The sequence below is a fragment of the Euphorbia lathyris genome, chromosome 7 (assembly GCF_963576675.1).
Source record: "Euphorbia lathyris chromosome 7, ddEupLath1.1, whole genome shotgun sequence".
NCBI lineage: Eukaryota > Viridiplantae > Streptophyta > Magnoliopsida > Malpighiales > Euphorbiaceae > Euphorbia > Euphorbia lathyris.
This window is the reverse complement of record NC_088916.1, coordinates 3,924,516-3,944,443: the sequence shown is the minus strand read 5'-3', so window position 1 is coordinate 3,944,443 and position 19,928 is coordinate 3,924,516. Positions and strand designations below refer to the sequence as shown.

Genomic DNA, 19,928 nt, shown 5'->3' with positions numbered 1-19,928 from the left:
TGCTTTCATATCGCACATCAAACTCTCCCAGGTGAATTGCCCATTCCATCAATCTCCCCGAAGTGTCCGGCTTTTGCAATACTTTTCTCATAGGTATATTTGTGCGAACTATGACTGTGTGGGCATGGAAGTATGACCTAAGGCGGATTGCCGTGGTGACCACGGCCAGAGCCATTTTATCAAGTTTAGAATACCTGGTTTCAGCATCCTTCAATACTTTGCTCACGTAATAGATTGGATACTGCTGGCCATCCTCTTCTCTTATCATGACTGTGCATACAACTTTATCTGTGACCGAGACATACATGTAGAGATTCTCACCTTTTAGGGGTCGGCTCATCATGGGCGGTTCTGAGAGAAACCGTTTAATTCCTTCGAAAGCCTTTTTACAGTCCTCATTCCACTCGAATGCCTTTTGCTTCTTGATGACTTCATAAAAGGGCTGACACCTACGAGCTGAACAGGAGATAAACCTGCCCAAGGCCACGATCCGCCCGTTAAGGCGTTGCACTTCCCTGATGTTCCGTGGTGCTTGCATTTCCAGAACAGCCTTAACCTTGTCAGGATTCGGGCTCACTCCTTTCTCGCTAATCATGAATCCCAAGAACTTTCCATATGTCGCACCAAATGTATATTTTTCTGGATTCAACTTAATATTGTGGCGTCGGAGTACGGCCAATACCTCCCTTACATCATCTGCATGTTTTTCCACAGTGGTGCTTTTGATGATCATATCATCCACATAGACAGAATAGTTATCACCTTTGCTTTCCGTGAATATTTTGTTCATCATCCGTTGATATGTGGCACCTGCGTTCTTAAGCCCAAAGGGCATGACCTTGAAGCAATAAGTGGCTTGGTGAGTCACGAACGAGGTCTTGATTCTATCTGAAGGCTCCATGGGGATTTGATGATAACTCGACTTTACGTCTGTAAAGGAGTACATAGCATGTCCGGTGGTTCCATCTACGAGTATGTCAATACAGGGCAAAGGATAGTTGTCTTTGGGACAAGCCTTGTTGAGATCCATAAAGTCAATACACATGCGGTATTATCCGCCTGCCTTTTTCACCAGAACGACGTTCGCCAACCATTGTGTATGAAGTACCTCTTCAATGGCGTCCGCCCGTTGGAGCTTGGTGATCTCTTCCTCTATCACCTTCTGCCTTTCAAGGCCATGGTTTCTCCGTTTCTGAGCTACGGGAACTGCATCTTTGTCAATGTTAAGTTTGTGAGTGATCACGTCTGGACTGATCCCTGGGAGGATCTCATCTTTCCATGCAAAGACGTCTTCCTCTTCATGGAGAACCTTGGTGATTGCTTCTTTAACTTCACCTTTGAGCCCTTTAGCCATTCGCACATGCTTCTCATCCGCCATGAGGTACATTTCTGTCTTGCCCAAGGCCATTATGACGAGCTCCTCTTCGTCTTCGTCTTTAGAATGGGGGCGAATCATTAGTGATGCGGAATACGTCTTCTGAGCCACCTTTTGGCTCCCTCTGATCATTACACCTCCCTTGGCCGTGGGGATGTAAAAAGTTAAGTGGCGTATAGAGATAAGGGCTGCTGCTTTGGAGATAAAGGGCCGTCCAAGGATAATATTGTAGGCCAACTGACCATCCAAGATAGAAAATTCCAGATCGCCTTTCCAGACCTGATCCTCGTCTGCTAACTCACAATCCAATGTTACTTGGCCTTTTGTCTGGACGGTATATCCTGTCAGTCCCAGGATATCCACTACGGTTGGTTCCACTTGGATTGGATCAACCATGAGTTTAGCGAAAGCTCCTCTTGTGATGACATTACACGAGCTCCCAGTATCGATCATCACTCTTTTCATCTCCCAACCTTCAACCATCATAGTAATGACCAAAGCATCTGCATGAGGAGAGATCTCTGGACCTACGTCTGCAAAGGGGCGATTCAACGATGCCTTGTCAAGAGCAGTGGTCTTTGCCTTTTTCAGTACTGGTTGGTACCCAGGTCCGCCTGCTATGACATTGATGGTCCCCTTTCCTTTCTTCTTTGGGTCATCTCTGGGTCTATCACCATCTCCCTTCTTGCCATCATTTTGGATGAACCGATCCAATTTGCCCCTCTCAATGAGACGCTCTATTTCCCGAGCTAACTCCCAGCATGCATCTGTGTCGTGACCATTTTTCCTGTGATATTTACAATAATTTTTAGGATTTTTACCAGTGTTGGTGTACTCCCCCCTTTTGGTTCGGGGTATGAAATGCTCCGTTTGTGTTGACTGTTCTCGATCCACATAAGCACTTCACTTTTAGAAGCATTGAGAGGTGTGAAGAAGTGACAAATGCCGATTTGTTCTTAGAACCCCTTCGCCGGCTTCTAGAGGAGGAATCCTAGTGCTTGTCCTTTTCTCTATCCCGATGGCGAGAGTCACTTTTGTCTCTTCTAGGCGGAGATGATGATTCACGGCGAATGTCATCTACCTCCATAAAGTCTTTGCAGCGCTCCATCAATTCTGCCATGCTGCTGGGCTTCTTTCGAATTAGATCCTCCTGTAAACTCTTACAAGTGGTGTTTTTTACCAGAGATTCCACTGCCATGGAGATATCCACATCAACAATTTGTATACACAATTTGTTGAAAGAGTTTACATACTCTCGAAGGGATTCGTTCACCTTCTGCTTTAATTCAAAAAGCTTCCTTGACTTGACCACTGGAGGGATACAGCCGGCGAATTTAGCACAAAATTCTCTGCTTAGTTGGTCCCAACTGTCTATCGAGCCGAGAGGTAGAGATTGGAACCAGCCATAAGCGGGACCTCCTAACGTGGTGACAAACATTTTGCATAGCACTGGTTCAGTTGCACGGTTGAGGCGAAGCAGTATTCGGTACTTTCTGACGTGGGCTTCTGGGTTGTCAGCACCTGTGTATATAGGGAGATTAGGTATTTTAAAATGCCTATCCGTTTCCTCTGCCTCGATCCAAGCCGTGAAGGGCGAATCTCTATTGGTGAATGGGTTATGCCTGGCATTCTCCTCATTCATGCGGAGCACCGCAGCTCGAACTCTGTCGTCAAAATTCTCCGGACCCGCTCTTGGGCGGCCCCTCCGTGGAGATCTGCTTGGAGAAGATGAAGAGCTGGATCCTGAAGACGGATCTGAGGGTGATCGTCCGCCCCCGCTTCCACGTCCGCCTCCGTTTCCACGTCCACCTCCTCCTCCACCTCCACCTCCTCCACCCTGTCCGCCCGGGGGAGCTTGACCGTTACCCCCTCCAGAGCCTCCTGAAGGAATGTGCCCATCACTCCCTTGGTGTGGTGGTGGCGGTGGCCCATTTGAACGTGGTGTCTCCACGGGCCTTTTGCTCTGTCTACGTCCAGTAGACGGGGGTGATCTGCCTTTGCGGGAGGATCTCGGTCTGCGGGGCAAAGGTGATTCGGACCTCCTACTTTTCTCTTTTCTACGCTTTTTGTGTTTTCGCCCTTCTGATCCACCCAAGGAGAGATTCGACCGTGGTCGCCTTGGGATATTTGATCCGCCTAGATTGATCCCATGGCTTACAGATCCGCCAGGAAGAGGCTGATCGCTCCTTTGACTTCCTCCTGCGCCAGCAGGGAATAATTCCCGATTGATCGGTCGTTCTCCAAACGCCGCCGTGGTAGTTACCATGGATTCTGTATTATGAGCTTGGAGAAATGAAGAATTGAGGGCGTTTGGTCCTAGAGTCACCTGGGACCAAGAAGATATCGTAGATGTGGGCACCATGCTCCAAAACGGAGGAATGGTCATGAATGATCGTAGGCGATTACCTGTCTCAGAGCCAAACTTCTCTCCTATTGCTTCTGCACACATGTTGATGAAAGCATCCGGGGGCATACTACTTTTAGCTTGCGTTGTGGGAGCATTTGAATCAGCGCGCCCAGCACTAGTTACTGGTTGACTCGATGGTGTTATTAATGGTGTTTCAACCCCTGGGGAGGGGTTCTGCTCTTCGTTTGTCATATTCTTTCTAACGTGAATGGAAACCCTTTATTTGATTAAGATTCCACGTTCACCGCACCAATTGATGACACGCGGAGAAATTCTGATTAACTTCCGTCCCTGTGGGGGCGTCGTTGGGTTCGACGGGGGAAAGCTCCGATGCCAAAGTCAGTAAGGAAGAACAAGAGGGCAAACTGAATTGACAAAGGGTAAGAATGAATGTGTACCTTGATAGTCTGAGACGTAGGCTATATATAGCTAGAAACTTGTAACTTTCAGAAACTAGAAAGTCTCCATCAATGTTCCATTAATGGCGGTTACAAGTTACCTTTAAGCCGGCGGTTAGTCAATTGATAGCTCATTAATGGTCTTTATGGTCGGGTCGGCCCAGCCGTTCTAATGGCGAATGAGTGTTCAAGGAGATTCGCCTCATAGGTTCGCTGGCGGGTCTCTTTTGATGGGACCTTGGTGATCCGCCAGTCGGATCTCTTTGGAGGATCAATACGCGGTGTTCTTTAGGTGAATATCCCTTTTGGTCCTCGGGATAATATCTCAATGTTATCAGTTAGTTAACTATATTTTGTTTCATTCTTTCATTTTGTTATGGTATTAGAGCATAGCAATTTCTGCAAGATTTTTTTTTTGTTTTTAAAGTTCAATGGTCATATTATATAAACGAGCAATATTCAATGGTGACGAGTGTCATTTTACTGTGCCAGTAGTGCATTCGTGAAAATATCTGCAATCTGATTTTTCACTAATGCAATGAATCATATTAACTTCGTCTTCATTTTTAGCTCCACGAACAAAATTAAACTTAATCTTTATATGTTTCATTTTTCGATGTTGGACTTTGGATTTTTCGTAATAGTAATTGCAGACTTGCTATCGTAAAATATCTTAGTTGGTTGGTGGTAACTGCCGCCCATGTCCATTTAAATTCTTCTTAGCCATATCGTTTGATTGATAGTTGAACATTCTGCAATATATTCATCTTCTACAGTTGACTGTGTGACTGTTTCTTGCTTCAGTGAAATCCATAAAAATACTCCACTACCGAGACTGAAATTGTAACTTAATGTACTTTTCATGTCATCTTCTGAACCTACCTAATCAGTGTCTGAAAAACCAATTAGTTAAAAAACTGCCATTGGTTTGTACCAGATTCCAAAGTCAACAGTGCCTGATGTATCTTAGCAATCGTTTTGTTGTTATTAAATGAATTTGACTTGGACTCTGCATAAAACGTGATAATATGTTTGTAGTGAACAAAATATCTGGTTTGGTAGATGTAATGTACATCAAGCTAAAGATCAGACTAGCGGTGTAGTTACAACTTTGGAATTTTCCATCTTGAGTTTTTTTTAGAAGATTGCTTGCATACTTCTTCTGATAGATAAAAATTCCTTCAACACTTTGAATAATTTCTATGCTAAAGAAATAATTCATTAAGCCAAAATCTTTCATCTCGAAATTCTTTTTCATATCGTCTTTGAATTGGAGATTAAGGATGGATTGTTGGCCATCACGGTCAAATCATCAACATAAAGAGAAATAATGATGATATTTGAATTTTTATCAGTCTTTATGTAAAGAGTATACTCACTCGAACTTTTCTTAAAGCCTTGTTCGCTGAAGTAGGCATCAATTCGACTGTACCAGGCTCTCAGGGCTTATTTGAGACTGTACAAGGATTTTTTAGCCTTGGTACTTTGCGTTCTTCTTTCTCAACAACAAAACCCGGTGGTTGCTCGACTTAGATTTCTTCTTTGAGAAATCCATGTAGGAAAGCTAACTTCATATCTAGTTGATAAACCTTCCAAGTTTTTTGTGCTGTAAGTGCAAGAATCGTGCAAACTAGATCTTGCCTCAAAACAAGAGCGGATGTTTTGTTGTAGTCGACTCTAAATTGTTGTGAGTACCCTTTTGTGACCAATCTTGCCTTGTGCTTTTGGATTGAACCATCAAGGTTTAATTTGGTTTTGAAATTTAACACCAATAATGTCTTTGTGTAATGGTTTTTCAATAAGCTTCCAAGTCTAATTCTTCTCGATCTCCACTTTACTACTAGTCTTCATTCATTATGGTGAGCTACTTCATCATAACATTTTGGTTCAAGTGGAATTAATTATAAGATTCTACAACTTCGCTGGTTTTGTCATAGAGACCAGTTAAGAGTCTTGTCATTCTTGGTGGAGATTCTGAGGATGAGGAATCACCGCTTCTTAAGTAATTTGGGGATGATTCTGAATTGTTTGGATAATCATAATCATCATCACTTGAATCTGAACTTGAATCCTGGCGTGGATCCTTTTACGGTTGAACCTATTTCTGGATTAGTACTCAACTGAAAGAACATCTCTGATAATAACAACTTTTGATGTCTCCAAATTGTATACGGTGTGTTCAAGTTTAATTTGTTCATTACATAAATAAAGTATTCATCTTTAACTTTTCTTTTGTTCACTCAATTTTAATTTGTTCCAATCAAATCATTTAACTGTGAATTTTATCTCGATTAAATTACTCCAATCGACAATTTCAAGAGCAAAAAGACATAGAAAAAGTGGCGTGACTGCCACATAAGCAGTAGTCAATTTTCACTGTTGACCAAAAAGACATAGTTTCTTCTTAATTGATTGAAATGATATGTGGATAACACCTAACTGATACGTATTTGTTTGATCAATTGTAAAATTAATGTTGATATGATGGTCGGGTCATTTTTCTTGAAATGACATGTCGGCTTGGGTGTAAGTTGTTTTAAATATAGTAATTGATAGATAACATTTAAACATTGATAATTTTATTAAAAAAAATTATGCATCCACAGGTACAAACCTGCTTACATTGAAGTTCAAATTCACTAGTTATTTTGACCAATTCTCAATGAATCAAAACCACACATTTTTTTTGAAGTAAATGTTTTTCTCATCCTAAAAATGATAAACTAGACCCGAGGGAACATATGATATTCGACGAATATAATTCTGTCACGCGACGCTTAAGAAACCCCAACCAACACATGAAAAAAGAGAACATGTGGCGCCTCCTTAGCAAAATAGAGTAGTAAGGCTGCATATTAGATACCTTTTTGGAAAGTCTCACTAGACCTAGTCAAGGATCCAGTGGTTACCATGATCATGTTCGAGAATCACGGGCCTAGTGGGCTTGAGGAATATGAGGCTCTGATATCTTAGCGCACGTCCTCCTATCAACACGAGACATATGGCCCACCCGTTCCTCAACTCATATTCGTCTTGAACAGCTCGACAATAGTATAAATAGAGTAAGTTTAGCTTAGGTATACTACTTCTTTCATTTTATTAAACTTATATTATATGTTTTATTTAATAATTGTGATCATCTTACCGTCCTTTCATACTGAATTAGACATCAGAGCCGATTAGACTGACGTACCACCTCCTTAAATCTTATTTCTTTACATTCATAAATCATAAGCTCGCTAATAATGAATTGCAAGAGGAAAAGATGCTTTTGCCAATGGCCCTGTTTGGTAAAGAGCGTTTTGGGATAAAAAGAGCGGTTTTGACCAACTTTAGCGGTTTGACCACTGAAACCTCTGATTGGAGTGTTTGGTGGAGAGAGGTTTGGGAGAGAGTTTTGGGATGAAAGCGCTAATTTAGAAAAAGCTCATTTTAGGAGCTTTTTCAATTAGCGTTTTGCAATATTAAAATTAATGGACTTCTTTAACCCTAATAGATAGACTCCTCCTCCAGCCAAATAAACGTTTCATTCGATCCTCTCATCTTCTCCTGCGCTTTTCTTCAATTTTTTTGCTTCTTGCGACCTTAGGAAGAAATCTGGGAATCTGTTTGTTGCAGAAGAATTTTTTTTTTAAGAAGCTTTTCATCAAAGAGGTTAGTTGATTAATTTTTGTTTAGTTGATTCTCTTCTTATTGATCATATGGTGTAATGATAAAAATTTTAAATTTCAATACATAGAACACTATATGTCATAATTTTTGTTTAGTAGAAATCTAAAATTATCCTGTAGAACACTTGTATCTACTAATCAAAGTAAAACACATATTTTTGTTCGATGTAGGGCATATTTTATTAATAGAACAGTAATAGAAAAATATGTGCACACCAAAGTGTTCTAATGCTATAATGATAGCATAAGGACAAAATTAGAATTGTTAGGACACAAATTATGAATAGTAATACAATAAAAATTATGATCTTTTAATAGTGATCATGTTCTTAGGCAGATTTCTTTTTATATTCGTCTTAGGCTGTGCACTGAGGCTAACAAGAATGCTTTAGTTTGACATAGTTGGGTTTAGCTGTTCTTTTCATTGTGTATAGGTTTTACCTTGATGTTTGTTTGTACAGTTGTTTGTGCTATAAAATTCTTTCTTGATAAAAAAAATGACAGTAGCTACTATAATGCATTATGAATACTATTAATTCACAAGCTACGAAAGTGAAATATTGAAGCTACTTTTTGCATAGTTGGAACTAATATGCATAAACTTTATGATCCATACAATTGATGTAATTAATTAATCTAAATGAAACATGGTATGTTCCTGGCAAACACAATAACAAAAAAAATGAAACATGGCAAGTAACTGATAACAAGAAAAGCTAGAAAAGAGATGCTTGAGAATATAAAATCTAAATTATATTGCTCAGCAGATGTATAATTATGTTTTATTTGTATAAGGATGACGACACCAAACGACAAGATGGTGAATGAGGAAAGTGAAGGTGGGAAAGGAGATGTTAGTCGAGCTACTTGGTCTAAAGAAACTTTACACATATTCTGTGATTTGTGTATCTAATTTGCTGAAAAGAGTAAGGGGAAACGTGGTGCAACGACCTCTCAAAGAATGCCATGGAAAGTGCTCGAGGTGGAGTTAAAAAAAACAAACTTAGCATACGAGAAGAACCAATTGAAAAACAAATGGGATTGGATGAGAAGAATATGGAGCCTTTGGAGAGCATTTAAAGGAAAAGAGACCGGATTAGGCTGGGATCATGTAAAAGGAACAATAAGCGCTAGTGAGGAGTGGTGGAAGAAAAAGATTGAGGTTACCTTATTTACTTACACTTGTTTTAACTCACAATATACAAAATTAAATCAACTTTGTTAATTTCAAGCTGATTTTCATTTATCTTATTTTATAGGAAAATATTCGTTTTAAAGCTTTTCAAGATGAAGGTATTGAGCCTGATCTTGAGTCCAAGATGGACCAACTTTTTGGAGTTTCAGTTGCTCAAGGGGCGCTTAAGTTTACTCCAGTTGAACGAGCAAAAGAAACAACCAATGTCCCTTCTTTACCCATGGGTCCTTCTCCATCCGTCTATATCCCTACACCACCATCAAATATTATTGGTATAAATGACTGTGATGCTGAAATGAGTGAGAATGTTAGTTTTAGCCATAACCAAGTTATTAGGGATTGGCAAGACGTTTGGAATGATTATACCCAAATCCCCTCTCATTCTCCTTCTCCAATTGAACATGATAATATCGGAAGCAAGAGAAGTTTTGAGCACGATGTTACGGAGAGCTCTAAGAGTCGTAAGATAGAAAATGGAAGAAAGGGAGGAGCTGTGATGGAAAAAATAGATGCTATGGTGAAAGTCGTTACCAAGAGGAATGTCAACGATATGGAGTTGATGAGCCTTGAAGCACGTGCACTTGATGACTCTTCACATACACTTGCTGATTCATTGGCAAGTTGATTAACATGTCTGGCTTAATGCATGGCAGCCCCGAATTCTATTTTTCTTGTTGCTTGATGGAAAACCACGAAAAGAGAACAATTTTCAATTGCATGCCCGATGACGACACAAGGATTAAATGGATAAATTACTTGTTCGAGAATGATAAGAATGTATCAAATTAGTCTAGTATGCAATATTAGTTTTCATTATTGGAATGTAAAACATATTTAGATTACTAGGTAATTTGTTTTGAATTTTGATATGCTTTGAATCTTTCATGAGACAATATATTGTTTGTTCGGATTGTAGGGGATCTGTTTTGGATTATTTATGAGACTATGTAACCTGGTTTGGATTATTTATGAAACAATTGTTTTATGTCTTTTTTAGTAATGCATGATTTTTATTTATGACAATGCTTTGGTTTTGGTTTTTATGTTCATTTGGATTATTTCTACTTTTCAAATTGATGGGTTGTTATATTTCAAATATTTTTTTTTTGTATTTTCATATATTATGCTTTTTGGAATACAATTAGTTTGGTTTCCATTTTGCAGAAGAAAAAAAACTGGTGTCAAATTGGACACTAGTTTGCAGAGTTTGCTGCTGTAAACTGGGACAAATTGGTGCCCGGTTTGCAGCAGCAAACTGACTCAGTTTGCAACTGCAAACAGGCTCAGTTTGCACTTGCAAACTAGGTTAGTTTGCAGTTGCAAACTTGCTGCAAACTGGGTTATTTGTCCTACCTTGTTTGCATAGTTTGCGTAGTTTGCAAACTAGTGTCCAGTTTGCATAGTTTGCTGCTGCAAACTGGACACCAATTTGTTGCTGCAAACCAGTTTATTTGTCCTACCTTGTTTTACTAATTAAATTTTTGATTCCTAACCTTCTTTAATGTTTGTAGGTATGGATTTGCATGTTTTACGTAATTGGATACGGAAGAGACGTCGGGATAGTGCATTTTGGGACTCCATGGCTTCTTTATTAGGTTATGTTAGTCTTTATTATGTAACATACCTACATAAGGAGCCATGCATGACTTCATTTCAAACGGGAGAAAAATGGATGCAAGAAATATTAAATGGCCATGAAAAACGTTGTTTTAATATGTTCAGAATGACACAAAGCACATTTCAACGATTATGCATGGATCTAGAATGTAAGTATGAGTTATTTCCTTCGGATAGAATGTCAACTTTGGAAAAAGTAGGTTTATTTGTATGGGTTCTTAGCAAGGGAGCCTCAAATCGTGATGTCCAAGAGCGGTTTCAACATTCTGGTGAAACTGTTAGTATAATTTTTAAGGAAGTTTTGGATGCCATAGATGGCTTGTCAAGAGATATATTAAGACCGAGGGATCCTGAGTTCAAGGAAATTCCTCCTCAAATTGCCAATGACAATCGATATATGCCACATTTTAAGGTAATTATTTGTAGTTCTATTGTTCCTTAATTATATCATATTATAACCTTAATGACCTTATTAGAATTGCATTGGAGCCATTGATGGTACTCATATCAATGTTATAATTGTTGAGGAGGATCAATTGTGATATAGAGGAAGGAAAGGAACACCCACTCTCAATGTTATGGCGGCATGTGATTTCGATTTGCTTTTTACCTATGTGCTAACTTGTTGGGAAGGATCGGCTCATGATTCTCATATTTTTCAAGATACTATTAGTAATCCAAGTTTAAACTTTCCAAAACCTCCTCCTGGTAATTAGCCTCTTTCATTAATCTTATTCATTTTACTTTTAACAATTATTAATGTATATATTAGTAATGTGAGTTTATATTTTCATGTTTAGGTAAATATTACTTGGTAGATAAAGGGTATCCTGAAAGGGAAGGATATTTGACGCCCTACCACAAGATAAGATATCATCAATCGGAATTTCGTGGCGCGAATCCAAAAGGGTCTCAAGAAATTTTCAATCGCGCTCATTCTTCCTTAAAAAGTTGTATTGAAAGGGCATTTGGCATTTTGAAGGCACGATGAACAATATTAGAGAAAGTACCCAAATACTCATTGTAATATCAAAATAGAATCGTTTGTGCTGCATTTGCATTGCATAACTATATAAGATTAAGCAAAGTTTCTGATCCAGCATTTAGGATCATAGATGAAGATCCTACTTTTATTCCTCCAGAAGTATTTTCGAATATGGAATTTAGTTCCACACAAGAAGTTCAACGTATGAGTACTAATGAAATGACAAGAGTTCGTACTGACATTACTCATAGTTTGATGAGGAGTAGACGATACCAACATACTTCTTAAACATTTGTTTTCATTTGTATAAATAAACATATGTTTTTCTTTAATGTGTATGCATTAATAAAGATATGAAAATACTTTTAATTATTTTAAATATATTTTTATGTATTAAAAAAAGAAATGCCCTTATTCGTCTTTTTTGTACAAACCGCTATTATCAATTAGCTAATTTTTACCAAATAAATCTACACAAATAGTTAATCAAATCAGTTAATCAAATCAGTTAACAGCTCGGCTAACCGCTAATTCCAAACTGGCGAATAACGACTCTCCCACAATCACTGGTCTTCAACAACTATTTTTAATTACATTAAAGTCCAAATTCAGTCGTCATTTTGACCAATTCTCAGTCAAGTAACTTCCCTGTCCTCCACCCTCAATTCGAAGAAGGAGATAGGATATTTGTACAATTTCTGAAGTTGGAAGAAATTTCATGGAAGCTGCAGATAAAGGACATAGCAGCCGCTTTCGCTCACTTCCTTTTTCCATTCCTGCCTCCGCCAAGCTTCTTCCAGCAAATCCTCCAAAAACATTTCCCCAATCGCTTTGTAGCTAACAAACAGAACAACTGAGACTTCTGCAAATGGCTTCATCTTCATCTTCGTCTTCAATCACTGCCTCTAAAACTAGTTATGATGTTTTTCTAAGTTTTAGAGGTACTGATACCCGCCTTAATTTTACTAGCCATCTATATTCTGCTTTGTGTCGAAAACATGTTAAGACATTCATCGATGAACATGATCTTGAAAGAGGAGAATACATTTCCCCAAATCTCTTGAAAGCGATCGAAGAGTCGAAGTATTCCGTCATCATTTTCTCAGAAAATTATGCATCATCGGCATGGTGCCTCGATGAATTGGTGAAGATTATGGAGTGTATGAAGACAATGGATCGAAAGGTTTTACCAATTTTCTATCAGGTTGAGCCTACTCATGTCAGGAAGCAGGAAGGGAATTTCGGAGAAGCATTTAAGCAACTGAAGCAGCGATTCAAGGACCGCGTATACAAGGTGGAGAAATGGAGATCTGCTTTGAGAGAAGCAGCCGATCTATCTGGGGAAATTTCCAGCAGTAACAGGTACTCCACTCCACTCTACAGTCCACTCATATATAACTGTTGAAATTAAAATACAAGTGTGCTATCTTTTCTTTGTTTGTCTCGACTATTTATGCTGTTTGTTCATCATATCTAGGCATGAATCCGAATTAATTGAGGAAGTTGCAGAGCATATTATGAAGAAATTGTATCCTACCTCCTTCATTGCTTCTAATCAGTTAGTTGGGATAGATTTACACATTCAGCGGATTCTATCATGTTTAGGAACGGGTTCAATTGGTGTTCGTTTTGTAGGACTATGGGGAATGAGTGGTATTGGTAAAACAACACTTGCAGAGATTGTTTATGGTCAGATATCTCATCAATTTGAGCATTGTTGCTTTTTTCGCAATATTAGGGAAGAATCGGAGAAGATTGGATTAGTTGCTTTGCGAAACAAATTCTTTTATAAGTTGTTAGGAATTGAAACTCCAGATGTAGACTTGCTTTGTATGCTATCTGCTTTTCTTGTGGATAAGCTAAGTAGATCGAAGGTTCTTGCTATTCTTGATGATATAACTGATCTAAACCAATTAGAAGCTTTTGGTATAGGTGAAGGTTGGTTTGGTCCAGGAAGTAGGATCATCATAACAAGCAGAGATAAACAAGTCCTCAATGTTGTTGATGAAATATATGAGGTTGAGGGATTAAATCCAAGTGATGCTCTTCGACTGTTGAGTATGAAAGCCTTCAAACAAATGCATCCTCAAAATGGCTATGAAGAGTTATCAGAAAAAGTCGTTAATTATGCAGGAGGTATTCCATTAGCTCTTATCGTGTTGGGTTCTCATCTACACAAAAGGTTACTTGACGAATGGGAACTTCTATTGAATAAACTAAAACAATCTCCAGAACCCTCCATCCAAAGAATCTTGAAAATAAGTTACGACGGATTAGAAGAGGATATGTTGAAGGATATCTTTCTTGATATTGCATGTTTTTTCAAAGGATGTGCTATGAATTCTGTAACAGGTATTCTAGATGGCTGGGGAATAATTCGCCTAAGTGAGAAGTGTCTCATAACTATTAGGGACAATACAATAGAGATGCATGATTTAATAGAGGAGATGGGTCGAGATATTGCTCGGAGGAGGGGTAATTTGTTGTGGAATCATGAGGATGTTTTTCATTTATTGACGACAAATATGGTAATGATATTCCTTTTTCTCATAAGCTATCATATGTTATCTCTACAATACATCTAGGAACAGAAACCATTAATTTTAACTAACAATATCTACATGACTAGTTGAAATTAAAGTACATCATTTCTTTTATCCATATGAAATATATCATTTTAATTGTGGAAATAGAGTACTTCTAATCTTGTATTGTTTCCTGCTGCTGAATGTTAGAGGAACGAAGCAGTGGAAGGCATACTCTTGGATATGTCTAAAGTTGAAAACGTCCCCTTAAGTTCTACAGCGTTGGATATGTCTCATTCAATGCCCAACTTAAGACTTCTAAAATTTTATCGTCATCTATTTTGGCAAAAGAAGCAAGAGCCAGTCTTCACTGTTGAATCTTCTCAATCAAATAATCTCTTGCAGCTTCCGCACAAGTTAAGATTGCTGCATTGGGAAGAATATCCATTCGATTTTTTGCCGTCGAATTATTTCTTGGAGAATCTTGTTGAACTTGCCTTGTTGGAAAGCAATATCATACAACTTTGGGATGGCAAGGTTTGCTCTTGACATATATATCTTAATTATTTACTCTCTCATAACCACACACACTCATTGAAAAAACCTGTCCAACTTGTAAGCGATTCCAAGTCTGTTGCTCTACTCATACTCCTAGTCGCACTTATGTTATGTTTGAAAATCTCAACTATGTGCAACTTGAAAACTAAATTAGTACATTATTACTTGTCAAATTAATTTATATAACTATTAAAATTTGATCCCAACTCTTAGTTTTGTTGTCTATACCCATCAATATGAACCATTTGCAACAGTCTATACTGTTTAAATGTTTCTTTTTAGTGTCAGTTTTCTTTTTTTTTTGCTGATTTGAAAGGAGATTTGAATATTCCATCTTTGGCATGACAATAAATAAATAAATAAATTGATAAGCTTGTTATATTTTATTTCTTGCAGGGTCCTGAAAATCTTAAACGGCTTGATCTTTCTCATGCTGTTCAACTGAGGAGGCTACCAGATCTCTCTTCAGCAACAAAAATGGAGAAAATATGTCTTACAGATTGCCAAAGTTTAGTTGAGATTCCCCATTCTATTCAATGCCTCCACAAGCTTACTGATCTGTTCCTGCATTGGTGTACGAATTTGAGGAGTATTCCAAACATGGCCACATTGATATCTCTCAAGCGACTTAATCTGAGTTATTGCCCAAATTTGAAGATGCTTCCAGAGATTCCAAGGGACATAGAGTGGATAGAACTAGAGCATTCAGGATTTGAAGGGTGGTCATCTGTTCCATTTTGGGACAATGTTACTACTTTAAATATGAAAAACTGCAAAAATCTTGCAAGTCTTCCTAGTCTAGTTCATTTGAAATCCCTCGGTATCCTTAATCTTTCCGGTTGCTCAAATTTGACAATGCTACCTGAGATTCCAAATTGCATAAAGAGGTTGGAGTTACAGAATTCTTGTATAGTAGAATGGTCACCAGGTATTGGGAATCTAGAGAATCTTAGAGTTTTAGATATGAGGTTTTGCAAAAACATGAGAAGCTTCCCAAGCCTCATTCATTCAAAATCTCTCCACACCATTTATCTCCAAGGTTGCACAAATTTAAAGATCCTTCCAGAGATTCCGAGTAGCATAAAGATTTTGGAACTTGAAAACTCTGGATTGGAAGATCTTAGGTGCTGCTGGAATCTAAGCAAATTTCCAGACTTCACAGGAAATTTGGAGAAGTTAATACTGGATGAGCTTGCTATACGAGAACTACCTTCATCAATCAAATGCTTTTCTTCATCACTTCACGAGTTGAGTATGCGCAGATGTAAAAAACTTGAGATTCTTCCAGACAGCATATGTGAGTTGAAATGCCTTCAAACTCTTGATCTCAGTGATTGCTCAAAACTTGCCAAACTACCTGCGTTGAATGGTTTGAACTCTTTAAAAAGGCTAGTTCTAAATGGTTCTGAAATTGTTGAAATCCCTACTGAATTGCCTTGCTCACTTATTGAGTGGAGCATGGAGAATTTCAAAGATCTTAAGATTCTTCCAGACAGTATAGGTGAGTTGAAATGCATTCAAACTCTTGATCTCAGCGATTGCTCAAAACTTGCCAAAGTACCTCCTTTGAATGGTATAACTCTTTAAAAAGGCTAGTTCTAAATGGTTCTGCAATTGTTGAAATCCCTACTGAATTGCCTTGCTCACTTATTGAGTGGAGCATGGAGAATTGCAAAGATCTTAAGATTCTTCCAGACAGCATATGCGAGTTGAAATGCCTTCAAACTCTTAATCTCAGTGATTGCTCAAAACTTGCCAAATTACCTCCGTTGAATGGTTTGAAGTCTTTAAAAAAGTTACATCTAATTAGTTGTGGCATTATAGAACTCCCCACCCAACTGTCGTTGTCACTTGTTGATTTGACACTCGACCATTGCAGCGATTTCAAGATTCTTCGAGACAACATTTGTGAATTGAAATGCCTTGAAACTCTTGCTCTCAGGTATTGCTCAAATCTGGAACAAATACCTCCTTTGAATGGTTTGAACTCGTTAAAATTGCTAGAAATAATTAGCACTAGTATCATAGGAATCCCCTCTGAACTGCCTTCATCACTTGTTCACTTGAGCATAATGTGTTGCAGAAATCTCAAAAATTTTCCGACAAACATTTTTGAATTGAAAAGCCTTCAAACTCTTCGTCTCAATGGTTGCTTGATCCTGGAAAAGCTACCGTCTTTGAATGCTTTAACCTGTTTAACATCACTAGGTTTTAGCTCTAGTACAATTGTAGAAATCCCTTCTGAACTGCCTTCATCACTTGTTCACCTGAGCATAACAGATTGCAGAAACCTCAAGATTCTTCCGGCAAACATTTTTGAATTGAAAAGCCTTCAAACTCTTTGTCTCAGTGGTTGCACAATCCTGAAAAAGCTACCGCCTTTGAATGCTTTAACCTGTTTAGCAACACTAGATTTAAGCTCTACTGCAATTGTAGAGATTCCTGCTGAACTGCCTTCATCACTGAAGAATTTGAGATTAGAGAATTGCCAATATCTGAGGGTTCTTCCTCGCAGTATTTTTGGGTTGAAATTTTTAGAAATTCATCTCCCCGATTGCTCAAATCTGTTCAAATCACTTCCTTTAAATGTTTTACGACGTTTGATGTTTCTATCCCCCAGCTCTAGGATAGAAATACAAAAAGAGATAACCATAAGAAACCGACTGTCATACCGTGTCGCTGCTGCAATTAGGAAAAGAATTAAGAGGCTACAGAAGCACTAGTTTTTATACCTGTAACTGTGTACATTTTCTGCTTCAAGTTTTGTAATTTTATCAATCTAAAAATGCATGGAGAATTCATTTATATGCTTCCTAACTTGGTCATTGCAGCCATAATACAATATCTCATACTTCATTTTCTGATTAATGAGAGTTTTGTCAATTGCTATTTGAGATTGAACATCTGAAACAAACATTAAGTAGCCTAGTATAGCTGTTGATGCATATGTGAAGGTGCACAAGATGAAGCATATCACCATGACCTCGATTTGCGTATACGAGGTCCGGATTGGCCCAAGAGGACACGTCCATGTGACTACGTCTACGCAGTCCTATGGATGACCCAGACCTCATGTAAGTGGTCCAGATCTGTCTGAACGTGGACGTGTATAAGACCCTGTATATGCAGTAACGTACACGATCAGGACCGCGTTTATGTGGTCTTGATCACGCCATGATACACATCCACAAGTATGCATATACGCGGTCAAGAGATGGGTTATGTACCCACGGAGCTATCAAGAAGTGTATCTGCCAAATGAGAGTCTGATTCATCATTGGAACTTCGATCCAGTTTCTATAACAAGGCTAGAAGTTGCACATTTAAAGCAGTAAACTCGCTGGCAAGTGATTGGCAATGTTGTACTTTTCTGTAATACCTATGGATGATTTCAAAGTTGTACTTGGTGTCTTTCTTTTTTAAAGCCCACACTTTTCCGGTCCCTAACACTACTTATCTTGTAATCATCAACAATCAACGTCCTCATGTGATCCACTTAAAACACAAGGAGAAAGCTAGCCCAAATTAGGCATGTTAAAATGGGTTGGCGGGTCATTAATTGGTCATGTCGATCTACTCTGATGGCTCGTTAAGGGTCCACTCTGATACGACCCGTTTAATAAATGAGTTAACATGACACAAGCCATTTATTAAACGGGTTGACTCGTTTAACCCATTTTAACTAAATGAATAAAAAATGGGTAAAAAATAGCATGAAACTCATTTAAGCTATTATATAATAAAATCAACCAAAAGGATTGTAAAATTCATTAGCTACGCATCAAAGAGGGCGATGAGCTTGAAACTTGAGTGATCAACGATGTATTTAACCCCCATTTTGGTACGTTATCTCAAAATCCTATTTAGATATTGTATTTCTATTTATCATTACTTTTTTACAGGTAACAAAGTAAGAATTTGGATCAACATCATAATGTGTTTGGAGTTGTATTTAGCAGCAACAGGTTTCTTAGGAGATAACTTACACAACTTATTCCCAAATGTGAACATTGAAGTTGCTGGTTTATGTTTTGGTGAAACACAAAGCTTTCTTCTTATTTCTGCACTTATAATCTTACCTACTATCTGGTTAGATGATCTAAGCATACTTTCTTACATATCTGCAACTGATGTTTTAGCTTCTTTTGTGATTCTTCGATCAATTTTTTGGGTTGGAGCATTTGATGGAGTTGGATTTCATGAAAAGGGAGTAGCAATTCTTGGATCAATCTGTGCTCATCCTGTGTTTCGTACTATCTATTCCATGAAGAAGAGCATCAATTCTCCATTGTAAGTTACTCTTTGTTTTTGATATATTGCATCGATGGTTACTGAATTTTGGAGTCTGTTTTTGCGAAGTTAATTGCATTGATGGTCTTTGAAGTTTGGAGTTCGGACTTACGTAGTGACCGATATGAAGTTTTTATTATTGGGACTTTGGCTCCAATATCTACAACAAGGCTAGAAGTGGAACATTTAAAACTAGCAAAGCAAATTGTGGGAGTTGTTTTTTAATTAATTTGGTTTGTTTGGTTTAAAACCAAACCGAACCAAATATTTTGGTTCGGTTATATTTTTGTTTTACATACTATTCGATCTGGTGTCGGTATCGATTATTTTGATAATTTTGGTATTTGCTTTTTTTGGTTTGGTTTGGTTCGATTTTGAACTGATGTACACCCTTAATGTCCGATGAGTTTCCAAAGAAACTTCCGCCAAGGCGTGAAGTGGACCAAGAAATTGAACTGGAATTACGTATCGTGTGGCCCCTTTTGAAATAGAAGAATTGAGGAAGGAACTCAAACATTTACTTGATGCTAGTTAGCTATATCCAACTGCCGAACCACTTTTTTTGGTTCACATGTTATCTTTGAAAGTTGAGTTAATTTTCAATCATTACTAACCGAACATTTTTGTAGTCAATAATTTTGTTCTTTCACTTCTTTTTTTTTTATTATGTGTATACATGTGTCTTTAATCAATTATTGAAGTTCGACAACATGACAAGTAGATAAAGTGGAGATAATGAGATTCGTGACTGCGTATAATATAATTGTAATAAAGGATAAAATTGGTCATTTGAAAATGTTAAGGATATAATTATATATTTGTTATAATGTTTGGGTAAAATTATTTTTGAGTGCCACAACTAATGAGAATATTATTCAAAGGCTTAATACATCATTTGCTTTCTGAA

The 19,928-nt window shown here is 37.9% G+C and overlaps 2 protein-coding genes across 2 annotated transcripts; both read left to right on the top strand.

The window, feature by feature from the left end:
- Nucleotides 1-12,270: 12,270 nt before the first annotated feature.
- LOC136201056 (disease resistance protein RPV1-like) lies at nucleotides 12,271-16,318 on the top strand. The gene is made up of 4 exons (XM_065991606.1): nucleotides 12,271-13,010; nucleotides 13,126-14,176; nucleotides 14,384-14,710; nucleotides 15,128-16,318. Exons 1-4 carry the CDS (start codon nucleotides 12,517-12,519, stop codon nucleotides 16,316-16,318), a joined length of 3,063 nt encoding a protein of 1,020 aa, XP_065847678.1. The 5' UTR covers nucleotides 12,271-12,516.
- A 74-nt stretch (nucleotides 16,319-16,392) lies between these two features.
- LOC136201057 (disease resistance protein RUN1-like) lies at nucleotides 16,393-19,672 on the top strand. Its single transcript, XM_065991607.1, has 2 exons — nucleotides 16,393-19,021; nucleotides 19,091-19,672. Exon 1 carries the CDS (start codon nucleotides 16,393-16,395, stop codon nucleotides 17,452-17,454), a length of 1,062 nt encoding a protein of 353 aa, XP_065847679.1. The 3' UTR covers nucleotides 17,455-19,021; nucleotides 19,091-19,672.
- Nucleotides 19,673-19,928: the final 256 nt, after the last annotated feature.